General features: G+C 35.8%; 1 protein-coding gene across 3 annotated transcripts; it reads right to left on the reverse strand.

The window, feature by feature from the left end:
- Positions 1 to 333: 333 nt before the first annotated feature.
- On the reverse strand, positions 334 to 26,370 carry LOC130800633 (DNA-directed RNA polymerase V subunit 1). 3 transcript variants are annotated; one of them, XM_057664191.1, is made up of 19 exons: positions 26,092 to 26,370; positions 24,309 to 24,447; positions 18,845 to 18,971; positions 17,665 to 17,780; positions 16,222 to 16,275; positions 15,455 to 15,622; positions 13,853 to 14,011; positions 13,579 to 13,734; positions 11,759 to 13,489; positions 11,455 to 11,630; positions 10,507 to 10,582; positions 10,303 to 10,427; positions 8,611 to 8,771; positions 7,163 to 7,437; positions 5,046 to 5,219; positions 4,587 to 4,727; positions 2,279 to 4,494; positions 1,644 to 1,758; positions 334 to 923 (listed from the first exon to the last, which is right to left on the reverse strand). In XM_057664191.1, exons 2-19 carry the CDS (start codon positions 24,387 to 24,389, stop codon positions 660 to 662), a joined length of 6,315 nt encoding a protein of 2,104 aa, XP_057520174.1. In that variant the 5' UTR covers positions 24,390 to 24,447; positions 26,092 to 26,370; the 3' UTR covers positions 334 to 659. The 3 variants fall into 3 exon arrangements, with proteins under 3 accessions (XP_057520174.1, XP_057520177.1, XP_057520176.1); XM_057664194.1 differs by lacking the exon at positions 26,092 to 26,370 and adding an exon at positions 25,663 to 25,770; XM_057664193.1 differs by lacking the exon at positions 26,092 to 26,370 and adding an exon at positions 25,409 to 25,592.

The raw sequence follows: 26,370 nt of genomic DNA on the forward strand, positions 1-26,370 counted from the left end.
AGTCTTGCTGTAAACCATATACTTCCATTGATTGGCCTATTATTACCGTCTTAAAGTAATCACCTATAACCAATTAACCATAATAAAAGTGATTGTAATCACTTACAATGTTAAAATGACCAATTAGAGAATATGATAATTATTTTTAACTCAATCTCAAAAAGACTTTTGGAAAAGTAAAATATATCTTTCGGACAGAGGATTTAGCAATGTTATGACAACCGTTTTCAGAATAGTTGAGGAAATGTGTATAGCATAGAAAACAAACTAAAATATTGCATTCGGCCAAGGACGAAACAGAATCTCATAATTCAACAAGGGCTGGAAACAACAGAAACCAGAACAGAAGTAGAAATCCAGATAGAAAAACAACTTTCGAAGCTCCGACAGTAAAAACTAGTTTAAGATGCCAAGAATTTTTAGTCATGTACTCAGCCACAGCTTGTCTCCCTGCAAGAGAAACTTTTAATTCTGTACAAATTCACAAGACAGGTTATTTCAGCTTCTAGGATACAATAGCACCATTGCATTAGCTTAACGGTCGCAAAAATTAGGGAAGGGGTGCATATTAACTCTAATCTTGGCCAACTGCTAGTACCTAGCTATGTACAACAGTCAAAGCTAGTCAAAGCAAAAAATCAGGAATTCGGGTCTCGTCATCAGCTTTGAGGACTTGGAGGTGCAGGACTCGATGGTGAAGAAGTTGCAGGTGAAGGACTCGATGGTGATGGACTAGGAGCTGAAGGGTTCACTTGTGGACGTGGCTTCCTAAAATATTTGGAGGTGAAGGACTCAGCAACCAAAGGGTACTTCCCCTTCACGAAACTCTCCAAGCATTTGATGTAAGAGAAGTCCGTGCTCTGACCATCAGTCGACACAACATAAAAGCAACGACTTTCTTGGAAATTGCTATGCTTTTTAACCTGCATAGAGCAACGAGAATCAGATTCTGCAACACAATCTTTTTGATACAAGAACTTCCTAAATGTTTAACACTGTTCTGCAATGTTCTTAAGTAATACCACATGTTAAAAAGAGATACAAAATATCCATGCATTTTGTATGCTATTTCATTTCTTTTACGTTCTAAGTTATGAAAAACACAAGTTTGATCGCCAGTAAGAGAATCACGTACAAACAAGCATTAACACAAGAAGGTATCCTGTTACAAATAATTGTCCTTTTTCAACATGACCATAGGCATGTCGATTCAGAAAAGTCAAAGTAAAATTGTTAGTTAATAAGATCACTGTGCATTTTTCACTAGTAAAATTGTAAAATGTATATAATTTAATAAGCAAAAATCTCAATTTTATGAATTCAAGTTGGGTCAAATGATCCCATGATTAACTATGTGGCTCCGCCACCGACTACAGCAGAATGATCAGCCTCATAGCAACTTATTTCTTCCACTGGAATTTCTGGATAGGAAGAGATTTTGTTACCAGAGTTTTACGATCTATTAAATAGGCTACAAACAAGCCAAGCATAAGAATATTCTGACATTCCAATCACTCGAAAATATGAACAATGGATGTTTATGAAGGAGGCAGAAGAAAATCACATGATACTAGTGTTAAAGTATCCAATGCATGACAGGTTCAAGAACCATATACCAGATGACCAAAGCAAGTATAACATACCGTGATAAAATCAATTCCCGCTCCTATTTTGGCCGCCTTATCAGGATGATAGTTGAGGACATTATCAACCACATACGTTTGATCATCAGCAGGAAGAGGTTCACCATCATTACACCTACAAAATAGCAATTGTGACACCATACAACATCAGCCAAATAGAGTGAACAACGACTAAGGATATGAACACAAATATCCCCTTTGAGTAGTTTTTTCTCAGCCCATCATCACATATTAAGGTGAAGAATTATATTGTCTTCTAGCTTTTACCCCAATTGTTCTAAAACTTTGAAGAATATTCTACGACCAAGAACCAAGCACGGGCAAGTTGTTAAGGCTTATCTTGTAAAAAAAATATCATCCTGCAACTGAATTATATACCAATAGCTCTTTACATCTCTTTCAATCCCAACCCATTCTTCCAAATTTTTAAAAAGTGCTATACCCACTCTAGGTGATTTGCTATTAGTTTCCTTTAAAAAACATGTACAGAGCTGATTTTTACATTAAAGTCCAGGTTCTAAGAGTGCTCAAAGTTTGCAAGTTCTGAAAAATTTTAGCTGTTGGCTTAATTTCAAATTTACGTAATCCAACAAATGCATCAACAAAAACAGAGTTTAGATTAGCTGAAATTTTACCCTGACTGATGCATGATTCTTCGAATTGACTGCATGATAGATTCCAGTTCATTTAGAACATCTTGCTCTTCATCAGAGAATATATCCTTCCGTTTTCTAGTAGCTGTAAATGCCACAGGATTCGAATCATCATTTTGGCCTCCAGGTTGTTTTGGAGGCCTATTCTTCCGGCTTTTCCACTCTCCAGTGTTTGAAGATCCCCAGCCACGATCCCCTTCATTCTGTTTCTTATTCCAACCTGACCCACCTGGTTGTCCCCAAGGTGAAGCATCGGGTTGTCCCCAAGAATCTTGTTTCTCATTGCTATTGCCAGTGTTGGAATTTTCAGAACCCCAACCAAGTTTATCTTCAGATTGAGACTTATTAGAACCCCAATTATCAGCATTTTGAGAAGAATTTTTCGCAATTGAGTCACTAGGCTGTCCCCACGAAGATTGATTCTTTTGCTGTACTTTTTTGGATTCCCAACCGTTGGCACCATCTTCATGAGAAGCATCTTCAGGCTGTGGCAGATCTTTCTTGGGTTGTCCCCAAGCAGTTGGAGGCTTATTGTCTTGTTTTGGAGCCCCCCAACTACTAGAGTTACGATCTTCATTGACCTTACCAGCACTCCCATTGCCAAACTTTGGTTGCCCCCAAGAAGATTGGGTCTTGTTCTCTTTTTCTCGAGGATTCCAACTCTGGGAACCATCCTCCCCAGAGGCCTTGCCAGAACCCCAGCCACCAGGACTTCCAACAACGTTCTCCTGTTGATTCTCGCATACTGGCTTACCCCAAGAAGACGAAGGCTCCTTGGGAGTGGAACCACTCCAAGATTTTGATGCACCCCAACCATTAGCTCCAGAAGCATCTTCAGGTTTTGCACCCCAGCTGGACCTACCACCAGTAGCAATATCTTTGACTGGCTGGCCCCAAGCAGGTGAAGAATCTTCAGCATTAAATCCACCCCAAGATTTTGATCCATCCTTACCACCAACCTTGGGTGAATCTTCTGGAAGGCGTTTTCCTTGCTTTGATCCCCAAGAAGACCAACCCCCGTCTTCTACCGAGCCTGAATCTACATCAGTTTTCTTCGCCCCTGATCTGTCTCCAGTGTTCCAACCACCATCCTTGATAGAATCACCTGGTTTTGAGTGATTTTGTTGTGATCCCCATGACAAACAGCCAGGAGCTTTTGCTGAAACAGTATCCGTCTTAGTAGCATTCCATCCTTTTCCAGAAGAATCAGCATCATTTTCAACACCTGCCTTAAATGAATCTTCTGGAAGTGGCTTACTTTGCTTTGATCCCCAAGAAGACCAATTACCACCTGCCGAGCCAGAATCTGCATTAACTTTCTTTGCACCCCATCTATTTCCAGAATCCAGCCCACCATCTTTAGTTGACTCATCTGCCTTCCACTGACTTTGCTTTGATCCCCAAGAAGAAGAATTAGCACCTGCCGAGCCAGAATCTGCGGTAACTTTCTTTGCACCCCATCCATTTCCAGAATCCAACCCAACATCCTGAGTTGACGCATCTGCCTTCGACTGACTTTGCTTTGACCCCCAAGAAGAATTACCACCAGCCGAGCCAGAATCTGTGTTAACTTTCTTTGCACCCCATCCATTTCCAGAATCCAACCCACCACCATCCTTAGTTGACTCATCTGCCTTCGACTGACTTTGCTTTGATCCCCATGATGACCAACCAGAATCTTTTGATGTACCAGTATCTGTCTTTGTGGAATTCCATCCTTTCCCAGCAGTCTCATCACCAATTGGAGGATCAACCTTGGATGAATCCTCTGGCAGTGGCTTAACTTGTTTTGATCCCCATGAAGACCAATTACCACCTTCTGCAGAGCCAGAATCTGTATCAGCTTTCTTTGCGCCCCATCCATTTCCAGAATCCCACCCACCATCTTTGGTTGATACATCTGGCTTAGAAAGACTTTGCTTTGATCCCCATGACGACCAACCAGGAGCTTCAGCTGAGCCAGTATCAGTTTTAGTAGCACTCCATTCTTTCCCAGCAGAATCAGCACCAATTTCAGAATCAGGATCCAATTCAACAGGATCATCAAAGACGGCCACATTTTCTGGTTCTGGAGAAAGAGCTAGTTCTTCCTCCAAAATATCTTCACACAAACCCCCAGTATCCACCTCTTCCTCATTTGAACAACTCACCAGATGAAGGAAGTTGTAAACATCAGTTGGTTTGTCAGCCATCGCACTCTGCACAGTGTAAATAGTGATCAATATATCAAATCCAAACAGTTAAAGGCTGCTTTTGAAAGAGCCATAAACGACATATATGCCTATCATACCTCTTTTGTGTCCCATAGGACATCAAACTTGGCTCCAGTTCCAATAGCCACACGCTTTCCCCAAGAGCACGATCCCACAATGCTCGCTAGAGTGTCCACGTGACGCTTTTCAGAAGCCCTCTCAAAACATTTACGTGGTGTCTGGCAAAAAGGAACAAATGACAAAAAAAATATTGTTTAAGTAATCATTAAAATACAATATAATTGCTTAATGGTACACTGAAATTTTCTTCTGAGTCAAATACAATATGAATAGATTCTTCGGAGTCACAGTATAATTGCTTAATGGTACACTGAAATTTTCTTGAAACTATTCAAAATTAGCGCTTCTGCTCTCATCAGCTGTTTAAGGTAATTTTCGTCAATTAACTTTTTCCTTTACCAGATTAAAACAACAATAAAAAATGTTACATCACTAGACAGATGGACTATCAGAGAAGAGAAGGTAAAACTACATACATATAAAGTGGCCTCAGTGAAAGGAACTTGAACACTCAAGGCACGGCATAGAGCCTTGATACCACTCATGTTGAAACCAACTAGATTCCCTGCACATGTCATGCTACTGGCTAAAAGAAGCAGATGTTCTTTGAGAACGCCTTTTGTGACCTTAGTAACAGATGTTGAGAGGCGCTGCAATCAGCCAAAGAAAACAATCTTTAGCAGGTAAACGACAGAAAAAATCAAAGGAAACTTAATTGTCCTCATAAGTCATAACTTGTTTCTAAATCTACAATCATGTTATTGGCACTGGTGTAGGATGTAGGAGCATATATATCATACTTTGTTGTGCGATCGGTAGGTGTAATGGAAATTAGAATAGATAAAAGGAAATTGGATAGAAATAAAGCTTCCCGGTTGACATGTCTACAAAAACATCTGCCTAGGAAATAAAGGTATATCAAAAAGTCAAAAAAACATGGGACGAAAGTGTCAAAAATTAGACAACACAAAGCACATGCTGCACCGGTTCACCAGAGGCAAAAAAATTAACAGCTTGTGTGGACGTCTGACATAAACATTAGCATAGTAGCAATGAAATATTGGTTTAACTCCATACGTAATCAAATTTCCATCTCAAAGTACATAAGCAAATAAGCTACTTTCTCGACTCAAAGTACATTACCTCATTCTACACAATCAACAGATATTACAAATGCAAGGTAGATGAGTAAAGCTTAACTCAAAGATATTGGTTTAATTTTAAAAAGATGAGAATTCGTACAATTAGAGCACAAAACCAGGTGCTTGGTTTGGGTTCCATTATGGTGTTTAATGCCAGATCATTTTTGGGTTTTCAGGTTAATAAGCAGGTCTAAATAAGCTACTTTTACATTCACGTCATACTCAGGTCCGGTTTATTATCCAAATTGTATAGCCATTCAGTGTGGAATCCATCCCATCAAAACACCACTATAAGTGAGTCAGTGGACTATAAGAAACTTTCTGAATTTCTGAAAATGCATACACAAAACTTATGCTACGAAATCAGACACAGCATTGTAGTGTTTTCAGAAAACGGAAGTCAATAATGGTTAATTAATAATAAGCAGAATAATAGGTTATGAACACTAAATATTTGCAGAAGAATACTTGTTTTAAGAGGATCAAGCGACATAGAGCTACAGGGATGGGCACTATATATAAATTGATGAGCATTGCAGGTATTAAAATTCTAAAACGCTTGAAAAGTTACATCTTTCATTGCACACAAATATGTCAGGCTACCAAAGCATCATTAAAAAATCTTCCACAAAGCTGTGACCAAAAAAGGATTTTTAACCAAGTAAATTACTGCTCCTTCAGAAGCTTATAAACTAAAGTAGAGATACAGCCAATAAAAATAGTATTCAAACCTAAACTCTATGGTGAACCTGTTAGTTGAGACAAAACGACGCTGGCGCAGATGGGTGCCTGAACCTAAATGCACACAAGCAGGTGTGCATGTATATGTGCTTTTCCCTCCATCAAGTGTGATGCACGAAAAAAGATGTTTACACCAAAAGCAAGCTTAAAAAAACATTAAAAAATGTTGAATTGAGCTAAATAACTTCATTTACGCTAAGTGACTCGCCTTTTCCTAATACAAGATCAATTACAGTCGCAACTGCTGAGTCATAGAAACAAAGCATTACGATGAACATAACAAAATTCAGGTTTTAAATAAGGGGAAAAATTGAGCTCTCAACAAGAAAAGAAAGAAAAGATAGCTACAAGAAAAGACCATACTGAACAAAAGAACATAGGCCCTGAAAATTCCCACAGTGAAAATTACAACCCACGCAACACCATTCTAAGTTGATCTTCATATCAAAAGACCTAGCAATCCAAAAAAAAGTATAAAAGCAATACTCTAGACTCACTTGTCTATAAAAATTTATCAGGCTCGTGTGCCAAACACTAACTATGATAAGTGAAAGCTAAACAACTAAATAGATTGTCTAACTCATGAAAGGAATTTGTTCTTAAAAAAATATTATGCAAATTGGAGACCACATTTATAATAAAATAACAAATTTTATAAGGAGATAAATCACCACCTAGAGGTGATGGAAATACAGGCAAAAGTTGAATACCTGTACAGCTTGATCAAAGGCACATGATATACCGAACAAGTCCTGGATTTGTTTAATAGCATATGGGATAGAGCGCGTGCTATCAATCAGGTGGAAAACAGGCAGACAACAGTCCAAAACAATTCTCCACGCATCACCACTTTGCTTAACAGCTTCCTTCTCCAGAGTAACTTCAACCGCCAACTCACCTTTTCTGCTGTTACAGGGACTCTCCACCCAAGTCGTTGTGCCTGGATTTATCCAGATGATATTGACAGTAGAAATCCGAGGATCACCTGTATAAGGACAAAAAAAAGTTCAAACTTTCACTAACTTATCTGCCTACTGGAAAAAAAAGTTAGTGGGAAGCTCACTTATATATGCCTCCCAAAATAATGGAAGCAGTAATCACATTCTTGATAAATATTATTCAATATTTTTATTCTTAAACACAAGAAAACTTTTCATTAATAGGACCAATAAGAAAACTACAGCAGACTGATACAGAAGTCCCACATAAAAAAATAGAAATGCCAACAACGCTTAGACAGATATCTACAGCAGACTAAATGCGACATGCCTACATATTTCAAGATAGGTTTAAGATTTTAATCTCGTGTAAGGTAATTGAAATTAAGGCTTTGGTATTCTTGTTATTCACAGCTTCAAGAGCATTTATGGTAATATATTTTATAAAGAAAATAAATTAAATACGGGAAAGGAAATAAATGGATTTATACCGATTTACATCTTTAATGAAAGATGACTGTTAATCCATCCTTTCACCACATTTATGGCTCCAGACTTAGCCTGTCTTTTCCCATTTCCACCAGTGTAAACTGTGCCGGGTGGAAAAGGGGGTTATAAAATAAATGACTTTACCAACAAGGAACATTGTGATGACCAAGGCTTATTCCAATCCAACCACAGTTGATCCAAAATGGTGACCTTAATCCCTTCATAATCTCTGTCAGCAGTTTCTCCTAGCATGGTAAACCTTCCTCAGACCTCTTCTACCCTTTTCTTCCCTCGTTCTATGTCCTCCCCAATCTCTCATTTTTACAAATTGTACGACATCAATTATATGGTGAGTGGAGACAAGTAGGAATAATGATGATCCATTGAATAAAACTAACATGTAAGGGTAAATTCCCTTCATGTGATCTAACTATTGCTAACATGACAACGGAAAGTCACTGTTGAGCGTTGATGCTTCTTGTGATCTAATTATTCCTAAAGTAAATTCCCTTCATGTGGGATCTTATAGTCTTTTATTATCCTTCAAACACCAAAAAACATATTATCTAAATCCTATTACTTCAGATGTCACGCGTTAAACAGAAAAAACTCTACAAGAGACCAAAATTAAAGGATTTTCTTCTAAACAAGGTATCCTTACCACAAGAAACTAGAAAAGAAACCAAGTAAAATGCTAATACTAGCAAAACAGAAGACAAGTAATAGAGTACCTTTAATAATTGTGTCCAATAGAACGGGACAGATCATATCAGCCATTATATGTTTTGTTCTCTCCAATTGAGAGCCAGACAAGTCTTGTTCTTGCCAAAAGAACTTCAAGCATGGCATATCAGCCCATCTACTACCAGAATGCTTGAAGAAGCAACACTGACTGCCAGCGGGAAAACAGGAAAAAAGGTAATCAGATATTAAGTGCAATCAATACATAAATTAAGATAATATAAAGCAAACAAGCATATAATAAATCATGCCTTAAAGCCTTCAAGACATGTTCAGAAACAGAAAACAATGAACTCTCAACACAAAGATTAACCTAAAAACTGAACCGTCATTTCTTACCATGTTAGCCGTAAGATGGAATTTTCGCAAATTAAAAGCAACAAGAAAATATAAAAAGGAACAGTGCTTAAAAGAATAATGACATTAAATACTGCCAATTGCCAAATAAATGAGGATTTTGAAGCGTGATGCTTCTGGTAACGTAGTTCAGCGTGGAAGAACCAAATTCATCTGGATATAGATTTGGTTCGTGCTCAGAAGCATAGTACAAAAGCAGTAATATCTTACTGCAGCACACACAAAAATCCTAAAATAAGACTACCATTCTCATGGGCACTTTCAGATTGTATGGGTATAAGACTATCAATTCTTTTAAAAATAATATTTGTCTTACTTTTTAAGATAGAATTGCAATATTCAGCAAACATGGTAAGCAATAACATTACCAACAGCTAAGCTGTCATTATACGAAAGTAAATTACAAAAATTACAAACAAAGTTACAAAAATTATAAACAAAGTACCCAAACTTGACTACTTAAACCTTAATCTAAAGACATAAGTACATGTACACCTGCTGCTGTCCTCTTTTCTGTTTCATATGTAGCATTTCATTATCACACATGTTAATTAGGCATGTTCAATGAAAATTCTTCCTGTGTAGCTATGATGCTAGCAGAGTACCAGAAAAATATACCACCCCTGAGACTTCAAATCAATTTTTTAGTGTGTTGCCAATTAATAGTTCTGCTCCACTTTACTCCTTTCCTGACAGTCCCATTGACTCACAACTTTCTCTCCCCACCTTTTTTACCACTTTCCCTTTGTTCCCATTGAAATTGCAACACTAAACGCAAAACATCTATTGCAAACCAAAGGAGTACAAGGCTACAAGCTGATTGTATTATTATCATTTCTAGAAAGTCATAGGGATATTTATTGTGGGACAAAAGGCAAAATGAATGATGGAACTGCCCAACTAAAAACTAACACTACCGTTACCATCTTGCCAACTGCAGTTGCCATTTCTATTTGGATTTTTCTGTCTGAACTCATTTTGACTTGTAGCATAAATTGAGTATCAACGATTGCTAAAGTTCATACTCAATTATTAGTTTTTCCATGAAGTTGTTGTGTACCCAAGTATAATTGTAGAATGTAGATACACCTGAAAATTACTCATTTGCCAATTGTATCTAAACTTCACATTTCAATTTATATATTTACATATGGAATCTTTCTTTATTCCCCCCTTCTCCTCGTTGCTTATTGGGGCCAGCCGATGTGTATAGAGATAAATTTAGCAGAAAAGAACATTAATGCGTAAAAGTCAAGAGTCGTGAATAAAACCAAAAAAAATTCAGGCTTCAAAAACCAATAAAAAGAAAAATGGCACAAATCTACCTAACAGACAGAAGTATCCTCTTGAAATGATAACCAAACTTCTTCTTCTTGCGCAACAAGTTAACTTGTTCTTCGCATTTTAGAAGGATGTCATTCATGCTAATGCCGGACTCCTTCAGCAAAACCTACACAATGTAAAACTGTTCAATTGCTGCACAATTAGCACACAGGAATTCATTTCATACTCAGTAAGAGCCTACACACCGCATTGAGATGGATATGACCAACGAGTCCCATGTCTACTTCACAACTTTCAGGTTCAAATTTTGGCCGTTTGTACCTGTATGGAGCATGAAGCAGGCTATTAATCATAATTCAAAATACGTTAAATCAGAGAAATCAACCACACATGAGATTGTACAGCAGGTCAGCATCTGCTATGATCAGTTATAAATTGATTGAAAACGAAATAGGATCATGTTGGTTAGATGTCTGGATACGGTCCAAGTAGAAAAGGTTCACGTAGACACAAAACTAGCACTCCAACCACATTGGACATAAAGACTCATATACTTAGCAAAGCCGTTGCGAACAAACTAATCTATATCACGCAACTGTATATAGAACAAGTGAAGATAATAGCCTTAGTAGATTGATAAAGAAAAAACCATTTGTAATAATGCAATATTCTTATGATAAATTGACTGGATAAGTATGTCCAACTAACATCTATTTCTATACATCATAATGCTTCTATGCCAGATTTGTCAAGCATAAACTATAATTCAAGTATTAGAGGCACACAAGACAAAAATACACATTTCATCAGGCATGCAGCAGGTAGTAGCAGAAAATAAGTCATACAGTTTGAGGAAACAAAGATGTCGTTTGAAATCGCGAGTGTTGAAGATGTGAAACTTGCCTGGCAAAAAATAATCAAATAATAGAGAGCACAATCACCGGTAAGAATGATGCTTCCTCCATTAAAGACAAGTTGCATACATATTACGAATTTGGTTATGCTACTATGCTATTGTAATGACAGTAGTGTTCTCTACTACAATAGAAAAACATTAAATTTCAGCAACTCAAATTTTATACTGCATGTACTACATAAAAGACATGGCATATTAACAACAATAATGTAAATTATCAAACAGGCATACTAACAACACTAAATAGAGTCCATATCCTGCAAAACAAGAAACTTACTCGATACAAAGCTCAACTGCAGCATCTCTGAGGCTAACCTTTTTCAGATGATTCTTAACAAGGCAAGAAGCATTTTCTTGACAATACTTCCTACCACAACAACAATCATTCAGATATAATATGACACGACGATCATTCAAATCATTCTTGAAACTAGTTCGGCAGAACAATATTTCCTGGTACATGTGACATAAACAAGCGGATGAGAAACAAGTATTGACATAGCACTTCACCAATCACCACGTAAATTTTATGACATAAACAGCTAAAATAATAAATTTGCAGGGAAGGAATCAGAGAACACCTTCATCATATCCCAAGAAGAGTTACTATTGGGTGAGGAATCAAGAACAGCCTTATAAGCAGGATTTGACATAGCAGTGGCTGCCAAAACTCCTACAGGCTCACCTGCAGGAAACAAAATCTCAGATGCCATCCCTCCAACCCCATACTCAAACTGAATGACCGAATTACTACTGATGTTTCTGACAGTTCCATCATAGCATATGACGACATCCCTAAGAATTGCCATCAAATTCTTGAATAAAGTTCCTGGCTCAGCTAAACCTTTTGATGAACGAACAATCACCTCTCTGGTAGCAATTGAGTGCACAATCTCTTCATATGGGTCCAATCCATGGAAAAAACAACTTCTCACAAACCCAAACTCTTCTGAAGGATACGTATTTGCAAACGGATACTTTTGGTGAAAAAGAGACGCTACTTCTTCTACCAAGCTCTTAGAATAAAATTTCCTTCTATCTGAAAGTTGCAATCCCAAAAATCCAATTTGCTGCAATACCTTATCAATAGCTGAATCACTCTTAGAATCGATTAGATTTCCAAGCGCTGAATACTTGAGAAAGAAATTTGCAATTGGCACTTTAAGTGATCGAACATCACTTTCAAACTGCAGTTGTACTAATTCATTAAACGATGACCTTAGCTGATATAGTAATGAAGAAAGATCCTGGATCTCCATTTGCATATTTTTCAGTTCAGAAATAGGATAAAAAAAATCATGCAACCCAACACTAAAACCTTCGGCGAACAAATTTTCCATCAACAGAGGCTGCAGAGAGTCAAAAAGGTTCAAAGCATCTTTGGGGCTTTTGTTAAAGAACAACGATGTCAAAAGCTCACTAATAACTGATGCCATAATATCTCTATCCAAATCTAACTTCAAAATTTCACTACCACGTATCAAAAATCTATCTCCATGACATTCAAAGTCAGGGGGCAATGCAGTCTGCAAAACTTGCATAGCTGTCCATCGGAGGCCAGAGGAAGATGCTTTCAATAGTGCCGGAGACGGTAAAAGACTAGAGGCATGCATAGCCAACTGTTGAGCTGATGCTCTATCAAGAAAATACACATTGAACATGGACTTCAAAGACAATAATGAATCGGTAGCCAGCTGCAGGTTGAGATTTCCACTATGGGAGCTCAACAACTGCTTCTCTACTGAAAACAGTTCCAAAACTTCAGCTCTCGCAGATAGAGACTGGGGATAAAATAAGTGAACACAATCCCCATCAAAATCCGCCGCCAATGGACCACACATAAGAGGATTAATTTTGACTACATGATCATCATGTATGTACACACGCAACGCTTGCAAAGAATGTTTGTGAGTAGTAGGAGGTCGGTTGATGAAAACTATATCCCCGTCCATGATCCTCCTATGAACAATTTGTCCTAGTCTAAGGAAGGTATGCCCCTTGGAACCCTCCCTCAAAGAATAGGTTGACAATCCATCCCTAAAAGTTAGGCACAAATTGTTATCAACTAAACTCTGCAAGTACTCTATATTGTGCACATTAACTCTCTCTTCAAACGTCATTTTATGGGCAATCTCACATGGTACCCCAACTTCATTCACAGGTCGATAGGCATCACCTGTGATGACAGAACGGGAAGAGAAGCCAGACCCCTTACTTATGAACAATGTACGCATTTTCTCAACCCAAGCTTTTGAGGATGAATTGTTGCCTTCTTTGTTTACTCCATATCGGTTATCACCATTACGTGCAGCCTAAAGTGAAAAGCAATGATATACATATAAAAAGACTCCAAGACATCACATCTACATAACAGTCTAACTGGATAAAGCAAAATATGTACCTTGCCAGTGCCTCTGACTTGAAGATACTGTGAAACTGCCACTTGCAACTCATTGGCTTCAACTTCATGCGACTCAAAATTGGGTTCACCCGAACGCGAGCTCCTAATAACCTCAATTTGCCTGAGAACCTTCTTTAACATTGCTGAACAAAGATCCTGAATAAAACACAATGCAACTAATATAAGAAGAACCATGTACTCTAATGTCAAATAGAAAACAACAATGTCAAAGGGCCAGCTATTAAAACCATAGAAACAAGAAAAAGTAGCGCACCGAGGACATAACACTAATACCATCCGATACGTCTGGAACTGATAAACAATTAGGAGGAACTGGTATATAGCTAAGAATGAATCCATCCTGCGGGATGTATCCTTTCTTGGCAAGCTTCTTTTTTGTGTCTTCAGGCAACTTTTTTAACATCACTAAGACCTGTTCAATGATGACAAAAAGATGAAATGATAGAACACAATATAGATAGAGACAAAACAACTTAAAAGCACAATCAGATGATGTGTATGCAAATGATATTTTAGGAACTTTTTTTAAAGAATTCCATTTTGATATCAGTAAAAAGCAATTCATACTTCATCCGTGTCCTTTTCACTCAACATTTCTCCCATAAAGCCATAAACATGAACATTTTGGGAGAAATGCTGCTAGCATAATGCAAACTGCAAAATACAGTTCCGGTCACGGTTACTAGTCGCAAATCGGATTTTGTGGTCAACACAAAGGACTTTGTGATTGTATTGACTTATACTTCCTTTGTTTTTATTTAGTTGCACCAAAACCATTTTTTACACTATTCATCATTCGAAAGTGTTTACATATTGCAGCCATTAAACGAGAAAAAACATAGTCATATGAGATCTTATATTAATCATCTTGTCGGATACTTTCATAATATCAAATTTTTAGTTGAGTATAATTCTAGATATTGGCAACCCGACAAACGCATTGGACTGCGTAAAAAGATGTTTGGCTTCAAGTAAAGAAAACAAAGTATTTTGTTCGTGATGTGATACAATGATGCGGTAAAAGATGACACTTATGCCAGAATTTAAGGCTACGGAGCACAAATGTAGGAAGATGCAAAATAAGATAGTAATACAAAAAAAACCAGGGTGTGACAATTTTGATTGCTAATAAATAACTGAACATTCAATCAGCAAAACTAAAATCGTGTGAAATCAAAAGATTATAATAAAACTGAAATGCACATGAAATGCAAAAGACAAGATTCATAAACACCAACGTTCAACAAAGAAACTTCGAGCGATTCCGGTGAGCGTCTAAAGGCATAGTGCAAAAACAAGGCCGCGAAGCATTGCATTGACCATGTTGTAATGGTTTTCTAGAGAAAAAAGAATCAGATATTTACCGCGTTATAAATGTGTACAAAAAATTCGTGTTTCGGACCATATCATGGGATATCTCATGCTTCAAACCGATATTTAAGCGGTTATGATAACCGCATAATTCCTGTTACTACATGACCGTTTTGTTCATGCAATCACAATAGTTACCACATTTTTTTGTACTTATGGCGATGAAGAGTGCCCTTTGATCTTGACCTTTGAGGCCCATCTGATAAGTATACTCACCATTTATGTTTTCTTTTCATTTCTTTATTTCACTTCCTTTTCTTCAAGGTTTTTCTAGTTTTTTTTTTTTTGGTTTTTGGGATTTTGCAGCGCCTCACACCCAATGACCAGAACCTTCAACAAGTGCCTAGCTCTAGGGACCATTACCACCCTAGGTTGCTTCATGCCATTTAAAACTAAGCTTGTTTCATAAAGTAAGACAATTCTACAGCTGCATTCATTCATCTCCATATATAGTTTTACATCAAAAAGTGGGAAACATACAAACCTCAGAAGGCAGAAGAGGTCTAACACAACCATCGCCATATCTGTAACCATATTTTTCCAAAAAGTTCCAACAGCCTTCTTGTGCTCTTGACCTGGATGGTATTCTCAACTCCAGGAAGAAAGCCCCATCGTTGTTCTTGCCTTCCTTGATAATTACATGGCAAGCTTCCTGCCAATATCAAAACAAAAAGACTCAAGCACTCATAGGCAAAAGCTATAGACCCATCAACTACATAGCCATCAGCATTAACCCTAAATTTGAAACAAAGCCTTTCTTTTTATCGATCCTTGAGGTTTCAACTCAAAACCAACAGAGAAAAAAGTGTATCAGCTCTTGATACATATAAAGAATATTTAATTTATTATTGATCAATTAAAACAAAAATATGAAGGAAATAAAGCCATAGCATAAAACTCAACCAAATGCAAGAAGTACCCATCCAAATTCACCACAACCAGCATTAACTCATTTTGAATCATCCATCTTACTAAATCCAAAGCTTATTTTTAAAAGGTCAGTGCCTTAATCTAATAAAAGGAAGGTTAAACTTGATAGTAAATGAAAACTGAAAGGAAAAAATGGCAAAGGTATGATAATTTAAAAAAACAAGCCCAGATCAGAATATATGAAAACTAAACCAGAACCATCTTCAAAAATCTAAAACATCACCTTCCAATTGAATGAAATTTTTTCTTGATTTAAATTACAAGAAGAATCAAGTAACAAAATAACAAATGGAGAAAAATATAAGACATGTGAACACGTACATCGCAACACGCTGATAATAATTTCTCCATAACACCATTGCTCTTCACTGGGAACTGGTAAAAATTAAAAATAAAACTGTTAAGTACATGCTACAATTAGAAAAGCTTAAAAAAAAGAAACATACAAAATTTCTCACTTTTCCGACAACAATTTATATTGACATACAAGATATATTTTATCTAATGCTGACTGTCTAGATGAATCACCATAGAGCTTGCTCCATGGTTTGGCATATACAGAATGTTCACCCCAAAACTTACATTAGTAAGCAGTAACACACTAAACAATAATCCAGAATAACATTTCCATGTTAGTATGATGCCACATCTAAAATAAATTTTAACTGACAGCAGCAAAATCATGCATGGAAACTAATTCATGCCATCATTAAAAATATATCACTTTTCTTATTTCATATTCTCTCACTTATAATATCCTTTCACCAATAAGATAACTACAATGCCTTAGTAAGTGTTTTTGACCATAAAAATACCTAATTAAAATGGAGGTATCGATATCTATGAAAAATTGAAGCACTAACAGAAAACATCTATTGTAAATGATAATCATAACAAAATAAGCCACCCTTCACGTTTCAAAAAGCGTGAGGCGCACCGAGGCGCTAAAGGGCCTTCGAGCCTAGGCGCAAAGCGCAAGGCGAAGGGGCGAGCTTTTTGTATGCAAGGCGCATTTTTTCATTCAATTTTAAAACATATATAATACTTCAAACAACATGATATTCATATTTTAGTATGAACAAACTTGAAAACATCGATTATTCTTGTGGAAACACCACTTCAGCCCAAAACTATTATAATGAGAATACAAAGAATTCCAAAAGTTAATTTCTTTTTTGAATGCTTTTTGTTTTTCTTAAAGAAGCAACGATTTTTCAAACTTCATATTCAAGTAAATTTGAGTTTCGAGTTTTACTTCTTTTTCGAACAAACAAGCATAAGTTAATTATCGAACCTAACAAGGAGGCGCACCAGGTGCACAAGGTGTGAAGCGCATTGAGGCGCCCAAGGCGTACGCCTCTTGTAGTGGGCGTTGCCTCACCTAGAAGAGGCATTTTCAGCCGAGCCTCAGCTCGAGGCGGACATGGTGTAAAGCGAGGCGCATTTTTTAAAACTAAGAACCCTAATAATTACTTCCACAAAGAGGGAAACCTCATAAGGATCGACAAAGCAACAAAATACAATATTGCAGATGGAGATCACATGTGATAGATGATAGTTATGATGCAAGTCCCATTAACTTCATCTTCAGATGTTTTAGCTTTCTAAAATAACTAAACAGAACATATTTTCTGGCAGTAAGAAATCCAACAGGAAATCAAGGGTGTTAGACAGTCGCGTAAAAGTACATACCAACTACATAATACAACAAATACAAGTACCTAAGCAACAATCCCAAATTGCAACATTTCTTCCATTGCATACCTTATTAGACTTCATTTTTAAGCATTTCAGACATACTAGGCTCAATATCCGTTTTAACTCACTGACATGAGACGGATGGTAGATAGGTATCGGCAACTCAATGCAGCCAAAATGACCTGAAAAGAAAGCACAAGTGAATTCCCCATTCTCTTCTAAAAAAATAACAAATAATTTATGTAGAGACAAGCAAAGAATAATACAAAACAGAAACCAAGGAATGTCAACCATACAGATAGGAGGAATACAATCAAACCATCACATGTCCTTCAACATTTATAGAAAAACCAAAGAAATTATGAATGCAAGCCCACAATATTCTAAACATGGTGAGATCTATGTGATTTTGCAACTCATACTACAACATGAAAATATTTAAGAAGTGAACATTCCGAAACTACTCTAGACGATCAAAGAAGGAACTTTCTCTATAACTACTAGCAAAGTAATCATCCATACAAAAGTTCAGATGGGGTCACACAAATTGGCGCATAAGAATAAATACACGAGTACATCAGCAAATCCAAGATGAGATTTAAGAACTCCGTGTACAAATGGTGAATCAAGTACACATAAGAAGCTCCATCATGACTTCCTACAGAAACCTATCAATGAAGATATGAGATACCAGAAACTCCTATACCACAATTTAGATGTAAACAAAATAACAAGTGGGTGAAATATGTGTGTGTGGATGAGATGAAGAAAGGTACGAGATGAAAGGAGGTAACGTGTTAAGTGTTACCATTCCCTAAAATGGATATAACAAAATAGATTAAACATTCAAAAATTGAAAAATGTGGCAAAATAAGTGGCACGAATGGAATATAGCAAAACAAACTACAATCTGATCAGAAAGAAAAGCCATGACCAATGAATAAGGAAGCCTTATTCTAAGCCATAATTCAACGTTAACTATGCACACTGGCCAAACAATGACAATTGCACTACTTTACTCCTTTGTATATGTTCCTTTGCTCCACTCAGTGATTTTCTTGCACAATTTGAAGGGAGGGGAAAGACTGGCAGGGATGGAGTATATATCAAGTTTTTGATCCAACAAAACTTTGCTATAACTCAAAAACACTTTCTCCTTTTTCTAATCATATCAAAGTCATTGAAGAATAGTAGAATACTATATTCCCCTCTTATTCAGAAACAATGTGATCAACCATCAACGTACCTTCACACTTTCCTGGTTCTGCAGTACCACAAGACTCACATTTACCCATTTCCAAAGGCAGGCCAAGAAAGGGATTTGCCAATTGACTAGCATGGCTAATTGGACAATCACTGATGGATGATGTTCGCTGCAAAGATAAAGGGAAAATGTAAACTTCAATACTTAGATGATATTTCAACAGAATCATAAATTCAGGCTGCATATATCATTCTTGGCACAAATATCACCTAGAAATTGTGTTCAGCTTTTACATCCAGACACTCTGTTCAAGTCTCTTTGATTCAGGTTTGAGTAATTTGCCAAATAACATTTCTACGGGTTCATATCACATGTCAGCATCCACATATAAGTTGATATCTATTACCAATGCCATTAAGTGGCTAGCACCCAAGCTCTCACTTAGGCAAGTCATAGAAGTTGCTAGATCAATGTCAATGATCAAAAAAGAGTTATCTAAAACTGTAAATGCTATGCATGCCTGATTGCGAGCTATGAGATCAACACAACCATAGTTACATTACAATCCAAAAACTTTAAACGGACAGATGAGATGCATTGTAACAATACAAAGAAATTTATCATGACCTATTGATCATACAGAATATTTGAGGGAAATCAACCCAGGAAAATTTAAAACCCAGAACATGATAGGATGACATTGATTAACTGCTGTCAATAATTTATATAAACAAAGATGACTCAGTGAACTGAAACTATTAACCATGTTAGACCAGATAAGCCAGGGAAGCAGCAGCCACAATTATCAAGGGAGAAAGGCAAAGCTACGGAACAGTGCTAGAGAGTAGAAGGAAGAGGTAAAAGAGAAGGATAAAAGGAAATGAAGCACTACTCAGACCGAAAAGATACAAGCATTTCAATAAAATGTGGTTAAAAGAAATGAGCGAGTGAAAAGCAAAAAAACACTTGTGAGACACGTAAGTCAAGATTCTTTAAATAGCATTGCTTATTAATGAAGTGAAAAACATAAAACCCAATAGCGATTTCAGATGATTCAACATAAATTTATTTATAGCTCACTGAAAATTCTTGGTGCCCCAATATACAACTACACATGCTTACTTCAATTAACCATGCAGGAACTAAACCAACCCTTCATACAGAAGATAAAGCCATACACCCAACATTCTTACATGTAATAACAATATGGCAGCTCATTTCTATCAGTCATTCTCCATAGACCATAGTCCCATACATAAATCTCCCGTTAAGCAAAGATGTGTTAATTAAGTACCAAAAACACTATAATATGCTTAAAGAGGTCCCTTGTGTCAACGGTCAAAATGTCATTTATGAGGCATTCAAAGCAGCATCACTTCAAATAATATACTTAAAGAGGTCCTATTAACAAGAGATCAAAAGTGTCTCCAAATTTAGCAAAAATGTATTGATTAAATATCACCGAGTTAAACAAAAATGCATCAATTGAATATATGCATGTCGCTTTCCGAAACATAGAAAGGTCCTTTGGTGTCAACTGTCTAAATGTCAATTTTGAGACATTCAAAGCAGTATCACTTCACAGAATATACTTAAAGAGGTCTTAATATTGAGATGTCCCATCTACAATAGCTAATACTCTGTACTCCGCATTACTTGATGTATCCAGTATGTCAGTGTGGTCTTGGTCCAGTGCCGGATACAGACTAAACAAGTGATGTCAAATTTTTAAATTGAAAAAATTACATGTACCGTTTTAGTTAATGTAATTGTCTACAACGAGTCTTCATATTTTAAAAAAGACGCATAACCTTTGACAAATTTTGCAACACATCTATCCATTTTAAAATGTAAAACAGTAAAAACACAATCATTAATCATAGTTGAGCTAATATAATACATATTTAAACCAAAAATTCCCTCATTTGAAGTTTATATACTATCAATGAACTATAAAAAATCAAACTATGACATCTACATCACACATTGCAACCACCTCCCCAAATTATGTTGTCAATCTCCGATTAACTATGTTATCGTTAATTCTAGAATAAGCAAGAAATATATGGGCCCAATGCCCCAATTGAGATCGTCAACAAAAAAATTGTCACATATATGTATATGACTAAAGCTTCATTTACTTAAAGCAATAATGACACACAAATCTCCTAAAATATCCAAAAGATCTCATCCTTTTAAAATTGTTCTCTACAAACCAGCTTACCCTAACAAAGTAACATTCATACAAGGATCAAAAGAGCTTTAAAAACACATAAAAAATCCTACGCGCCACAAATTAAGAGATTCTTTGTTAAACAATTAAACCAAGCATAATAGTATCAAGCTAATAAAAAAAACAATGCTTTAAGAAATGCGATTAAGTTTACTTGTTCTTATAACTGAGGAGATATTATATCCATTTCTATATCAAATTTAATAAAACACAAAATGTAAATTAGTAAGTTAAAGATAGCAATAATAGTAAATCAAGATTAAAGTGAGTGAACATCGGAAAACATATTTAGCCAGTGATGATTAGTGTTTTGCTTGTGATTTGAAGATTTGAGATTGAAAGAAGGTAAGAAAAAAATGAGAAAGATTTTGAACAGGTCGTGGAAACGGTGGGGTCGTGGTGACTGGCGAATGTTAATGGAGTGTGGCGATGGCTTGTGTCCGATAAGAGTGCAAGCCAAGAGGAGTGATGATGAAGTTAAAGAGAGACATTGGTTTACAATAAGGGGAAAGGCATATGTTTTTCTATTATGCTATAAGAACACAAAACCCTAAATCATGTATTGAAAAGAAAAAAATAGACACAAAAATGTGTTGCCTCTTGTTTTGAATAGGTTTTGAAGTCATAAGGGTGAAAGGCACTGGGGCAGAGCAAAGAATTTGGAGACCCTATTTATTTTTGCAATTTTGTTCAAAAAGGGGCCCTTCGTTAGTAGTAAAAATGATCAAATTTCTTCCATTTCAAAAACTAACGAAAATATATTGTTAAATTATATTACAAAGTTACTTAAAATATAGAAAGTTACAATGTGTGCATTTCTTTAGTAGTATAAGCATACACATATATAGGTTCTTAGTACTCTAATTACCTAGTAATTGATCTAAAAAGCTAACAGAGAAGACTGCAGAGACGAAGAGAATGTAATTCAGTTAAAATTCTAAGAGAAATACTCATTTAAAGACTTCTATGCTTTTAACACATACAAACAATAATCATAGCAAAAACAATAAAAAAAAATAAAAATCAAAAACTCATATTAACCTAAGTAAAAAGATAGAATACTCAAATAACGATAAATACAATAATACCGCATTTTCGGATAATTAAACCAATAAATCAACAAAGAATAACAAACTAAATTAGATAATTAAAATACCTAAATTTGAAGACTCTGAAGTGAGTTTTTGCAATATCAAGTGTTTGCTCTTTACGCTATTTCAATTCACTAGAATCTGCAGGATACTGTTATTTCACTTTTTAAATTTTGGTTATGAACTATAATTTGTTTGATGGAGAGGGTTAAAAGATGGATGAATAAGCTTAATTAATCTTAATAAATGTAGAAAATGAAAGGATGAAGGCTTGAGTTACTAACTTTGGGACTTGTTTTTTAATTAAATGTAACAATCATGTGTGATAAAGGCATTGGAAGTTGTAAGGCCTCCTTATATACATATTTAATTCCAAAAGTTGCTTCCCATGGTTCGAGACAAAATCACAAGTTTGACAAGTAAAATAAATACCAACTGCTCTACTTCTATCTTCTCATACTACTATCAGTATTTAATATATGAGGCCCTCTATTTTTGGGGCTCTAAGCGGTCGTGTATCTAGAATGGGCTCAAAACCGGCCCTGGAATAACAAAACCAACTCTTCTTAGATCAAATGTTGTCAACATTGACTAGAGTGAGAATTTATAATAGATAGGGTTGGATGTTGTGATGTTTTCTACGCATATGAAATAAGACATTTACATCTATTTTGATGACAAAAGCACATCACATACAGAAAACCATGAGAATTCATTGAAACATTGCTCTTCACATGAGCAAGCCCCTTCTAAGCCTCATCTCTCATTTATGGCAGCACGGCTTATCTTCATAACATTGATTGAAAAACGGAAAATAAGTCCAAGTAACGAGACTGTCAGTATCCATCAATTCCATACTAAACGTTTTTCAAAAGATCTTGGCATCTCGCATCCTAGAGACATACCTCAATTTTTCCAACTTCATGTACACATTCCCATGACTAGATCCAAATTTCTATACCTTTACAATGCCTCTACAGTCAAACACAACACAAAGCTATACAAAATGTAGCAACTAAATAATCCTCTTAAATGTAGTATCATACACAAGAGGGACCATTTTCTAAACTAACGCCCTAATATCATACAATCAACTCCTCTGGTATTTCCTGCGTCCTATTTCTCCCGTCAATAGTCCACTAGCTCAAAATCAAAATCAAGCACGCAACCACCACCTAAAATCATTGCATTATTTCAAAGATTAACTCTTTTAGTATGCATTGTATCCTACTTCTCTACTCACTAACATACTAGTTGAACATAAATTCCATCCACAAATTCACCATCATTCTGAATTTCCAGTCATCTAACCCACTTTTCATTCATAATGTAACTCCCTGACTCCCACACTCCACACATCCACTAAATGTTCCATCCGAAATGATAAACTCATAAAATCCAGTAAGGCCATCATAGGTTTCGGCCAATGTTGGGTCTGACCAATTCTATGAAATGTTTATAGAAACGTGATCAAGAAGAGAACCAGACTATCAAAAATGAAATTTTAACAATCAAAAATGTTCCAAGAAGATAAAATCATGAGATTCACAAAGACTAGAATCAAGCATCCATAAAGGAAATCAGAACCAGGACAAAATAAGCAAGAAAGCATGTGGCCATTGAAAAAAACAACCTAGGAAAACATTCCATTAGAACTAAGCACATGGATATTCTGATTGATAAAAAAAATACTTATAATACACATCATATAGCCATACCATAGGCATTATTGGATGCTGAGAATGTAGAAAAAGAGAACACACTATGCCATAATACATATATTCAAGCTTCTACAAGACCACACTTTAACACAAATTCACCCTTCGCATGTATCACAAATTATATTGTAAATAATCCTACAAAAGTACAAATAATATTCACCAAACCAAAAACGCATGTACTTGTATACTCAGAACGAATCCCTCCAATAACACTTTGAAAAGAGCGTGTCATTTGATTTTGTGGTATATAACAAGACATACATTTTACTCATCACAAAATAAAGAAGCTAAACGACACAAGATTACCCCAAATAAGAAGTTGATAGCAAAGCAAAAAAAAGCACATTCAATTAGAAAACAAAAGTGACCTAAATTATATATTTTTGAAAATATTGAACTACAGCTCCGAATAGCAAGAGAAATATAATGCATGTGCCAAAAGAAGCAAGTCACCAACTCACAATTTCATGATGACTAGCCAAGCCAAACTGAATTCCAATCAGCTCTGCATCCGGGAAATTTGAAGACTCACTTTCATCCATCTTCTAAATATTGGGACTCTTAAATTAAATTAACGGGCCGAACAAGAGACAAGCCCTTCTGTGGAACAACAAACACAGAAGTATAATGTAAATGTGAGAACGTCCATGAGATATCATTATAAAGGCATATATTTAAAAATGAGATAATTATAAACTAGTGAAACATCTTTTTAGAAAAGAAACTTAGGGGTGTTTGGTTTAGGTAAAAACAATTTCCTAAAAAACTATTCTCTCCATTCTCTATTGTTTGGTTTGGCAAGAGATTTAAATGAAAATTTTGGGTGTAAATTGGTTTTACAACACTTTACACACATTTTACTCCAAAATTGAAAGGAAACCAAATGTCCCCACTTTCGACAGCCATCCCCAACACCTGCGTCACCCTTAAGAGTTCCCATTAAACCAAGCAACAGAAAATAGTTGCATATTTCCGGCAAACCATACTATTATCAGATAACCATGCATCAGACAACATGACTAATTACTGGTAGAACTAAAAATACACAGCACACTATACGACCCATCTTTAGAGCAAAAAATACAGCTTCAGCAAGTCAAAAAACCAGCCCAGAAAGACTTAATCAGCCATCTTTAGACAACAATAAGAGCAACAGGAACTATCAATGTCTGTCATGCAACATTAACACCAATCCCCTACTATATCACTCATTTCTTCAACTGAATAGCTAAATCTTAAAACTCCGGAAAAAAGAATACACGAATAATCAGGGCAATAAACATTTACTCAATGAACAACACTCACTTTTCAATCTTCCCAAAATTATGACACATAAGAACAAAATCATCAGCTAGAACTCAAAAAACCATAAATAAAACATGATATTTTTAAGTTAGCTGAGATATCGCATTAACTTGACTGTCATGCAACATTAATACTAATCCACTACTACATTCACTCTAGTCTTCAACTTTTACTGAATAGATAAATCTTAAAATTCAGCAAAAAAAAATACAAGAATAATTAGGAAATCCACATTTACTCAATGAACAACACTCACTTTTCAATCTTCCCAAAACTTTGACAAATAAGAACAAAATCATCAGCTACAACTCGAAACACAACAAATAGAATATGATATTTTTTGAGTTAGCTAAAATATCGCATTAACTTGACTTTCATGCAACATTAACACTAATCCACTACTACATCACTCATTTCTTCAACTTTGACTGAATAGCTAAATCTTAAAATTCAGCAAAAAAGAATACAACAATGATTAGGGCGATTCACATTTACTCTATGAACACTCACTTTTCAATGTTCCCATAATTTTGACAGATAAGGACAAAATCATCAGCTACTACCCAAAAAACCGCAAATAAAACATGATATTTTTTTGAGTTAGCTAAAACATCGCATTAACTTGGCCATAACTCCCAAAAATCAACCACAAAATTCCAATAAAAATCTTAGTAAAGGGTTGAAAGCAAACAAAATGACGAAAGTTTCAAAATCAAGGGCAATATGAGACGACATTGTAGAAATTCCTTAATAAATACGCTAAAACTCGAATAAAATGACATGCAGAAAAAAAAACATAGGAGTTTAATCTATTTTATAAAACAGAAACACGGCAAGAATACAGATGATCGGCGCACAATGGAGACAATTTACAAAATAGAAAAAATAAAATATAAAAACACAGAAATTAACAAAAAAAAAATGGAGAAAGAGTCTAACCAGAATCAAATCTAAAGAATACTATAGTTTTGATTTAGCGAGCTGAAAGAAATGTTGCAGATTGGAAACGAGTGTAAAACCCTAGAATTGGGTTCCAAAAACCTACAACATTCAGGGAAATCGGAGGCGAAAATCAATTTTCGTGGGGTGAAATTGGGAGAGTACGATGAGAGAGAGAAAGGAGTGAGTGAAGAAAGAGAGAGAAATGAATTGAAATGAAAATGAAAAAAAGGGGGGGTTTGGTTGTACTACCATGCACTGAGGAACGAAGTGAGTCGT

This window comes from Amaranthus tricolor, chromosome 15 (assembly GCF_026212465.1).
Source record: "Amaranthus tricolor cultivar Red isolate AtriRed21 chromosome 15, ASM2621246v1, whole genome shotgun sequence".
Classification (NCBI taxonomy): domain Eukaryota; kingdom Viridiplantae; phylum Streptophyta; class Magnoliopsida; order Caryophyllales; family Amaranthaceae; genus Amaranthus; species Amaranthus tricolor.

Excerpts from the sequence above, each read along its gene's own strand:
- LOC130800633 (XM_057664191.1), bottom strand. The coding sequence starts at position 24,389 with ATGGATGAAAGTGAGTCTTCAAATTTCCCGGATGCAGAGCTGATTGGA. Across the intron at positions 18,972-24,308 it reads TGGCTAGTCATCATGAAATT|CGAACATCATCCATCAGTGA; the intron begins GTGAGTTGGTGA and ends TTATCTTTGCAG. Across the intron at positions 15,623-16,221 it reads TATTATCAGCGTGTTGCGAT|GAAGCTTGCCATGTAATTAT; the intron begins GTACGTGTTCAC and ends TGATATTGGCAG.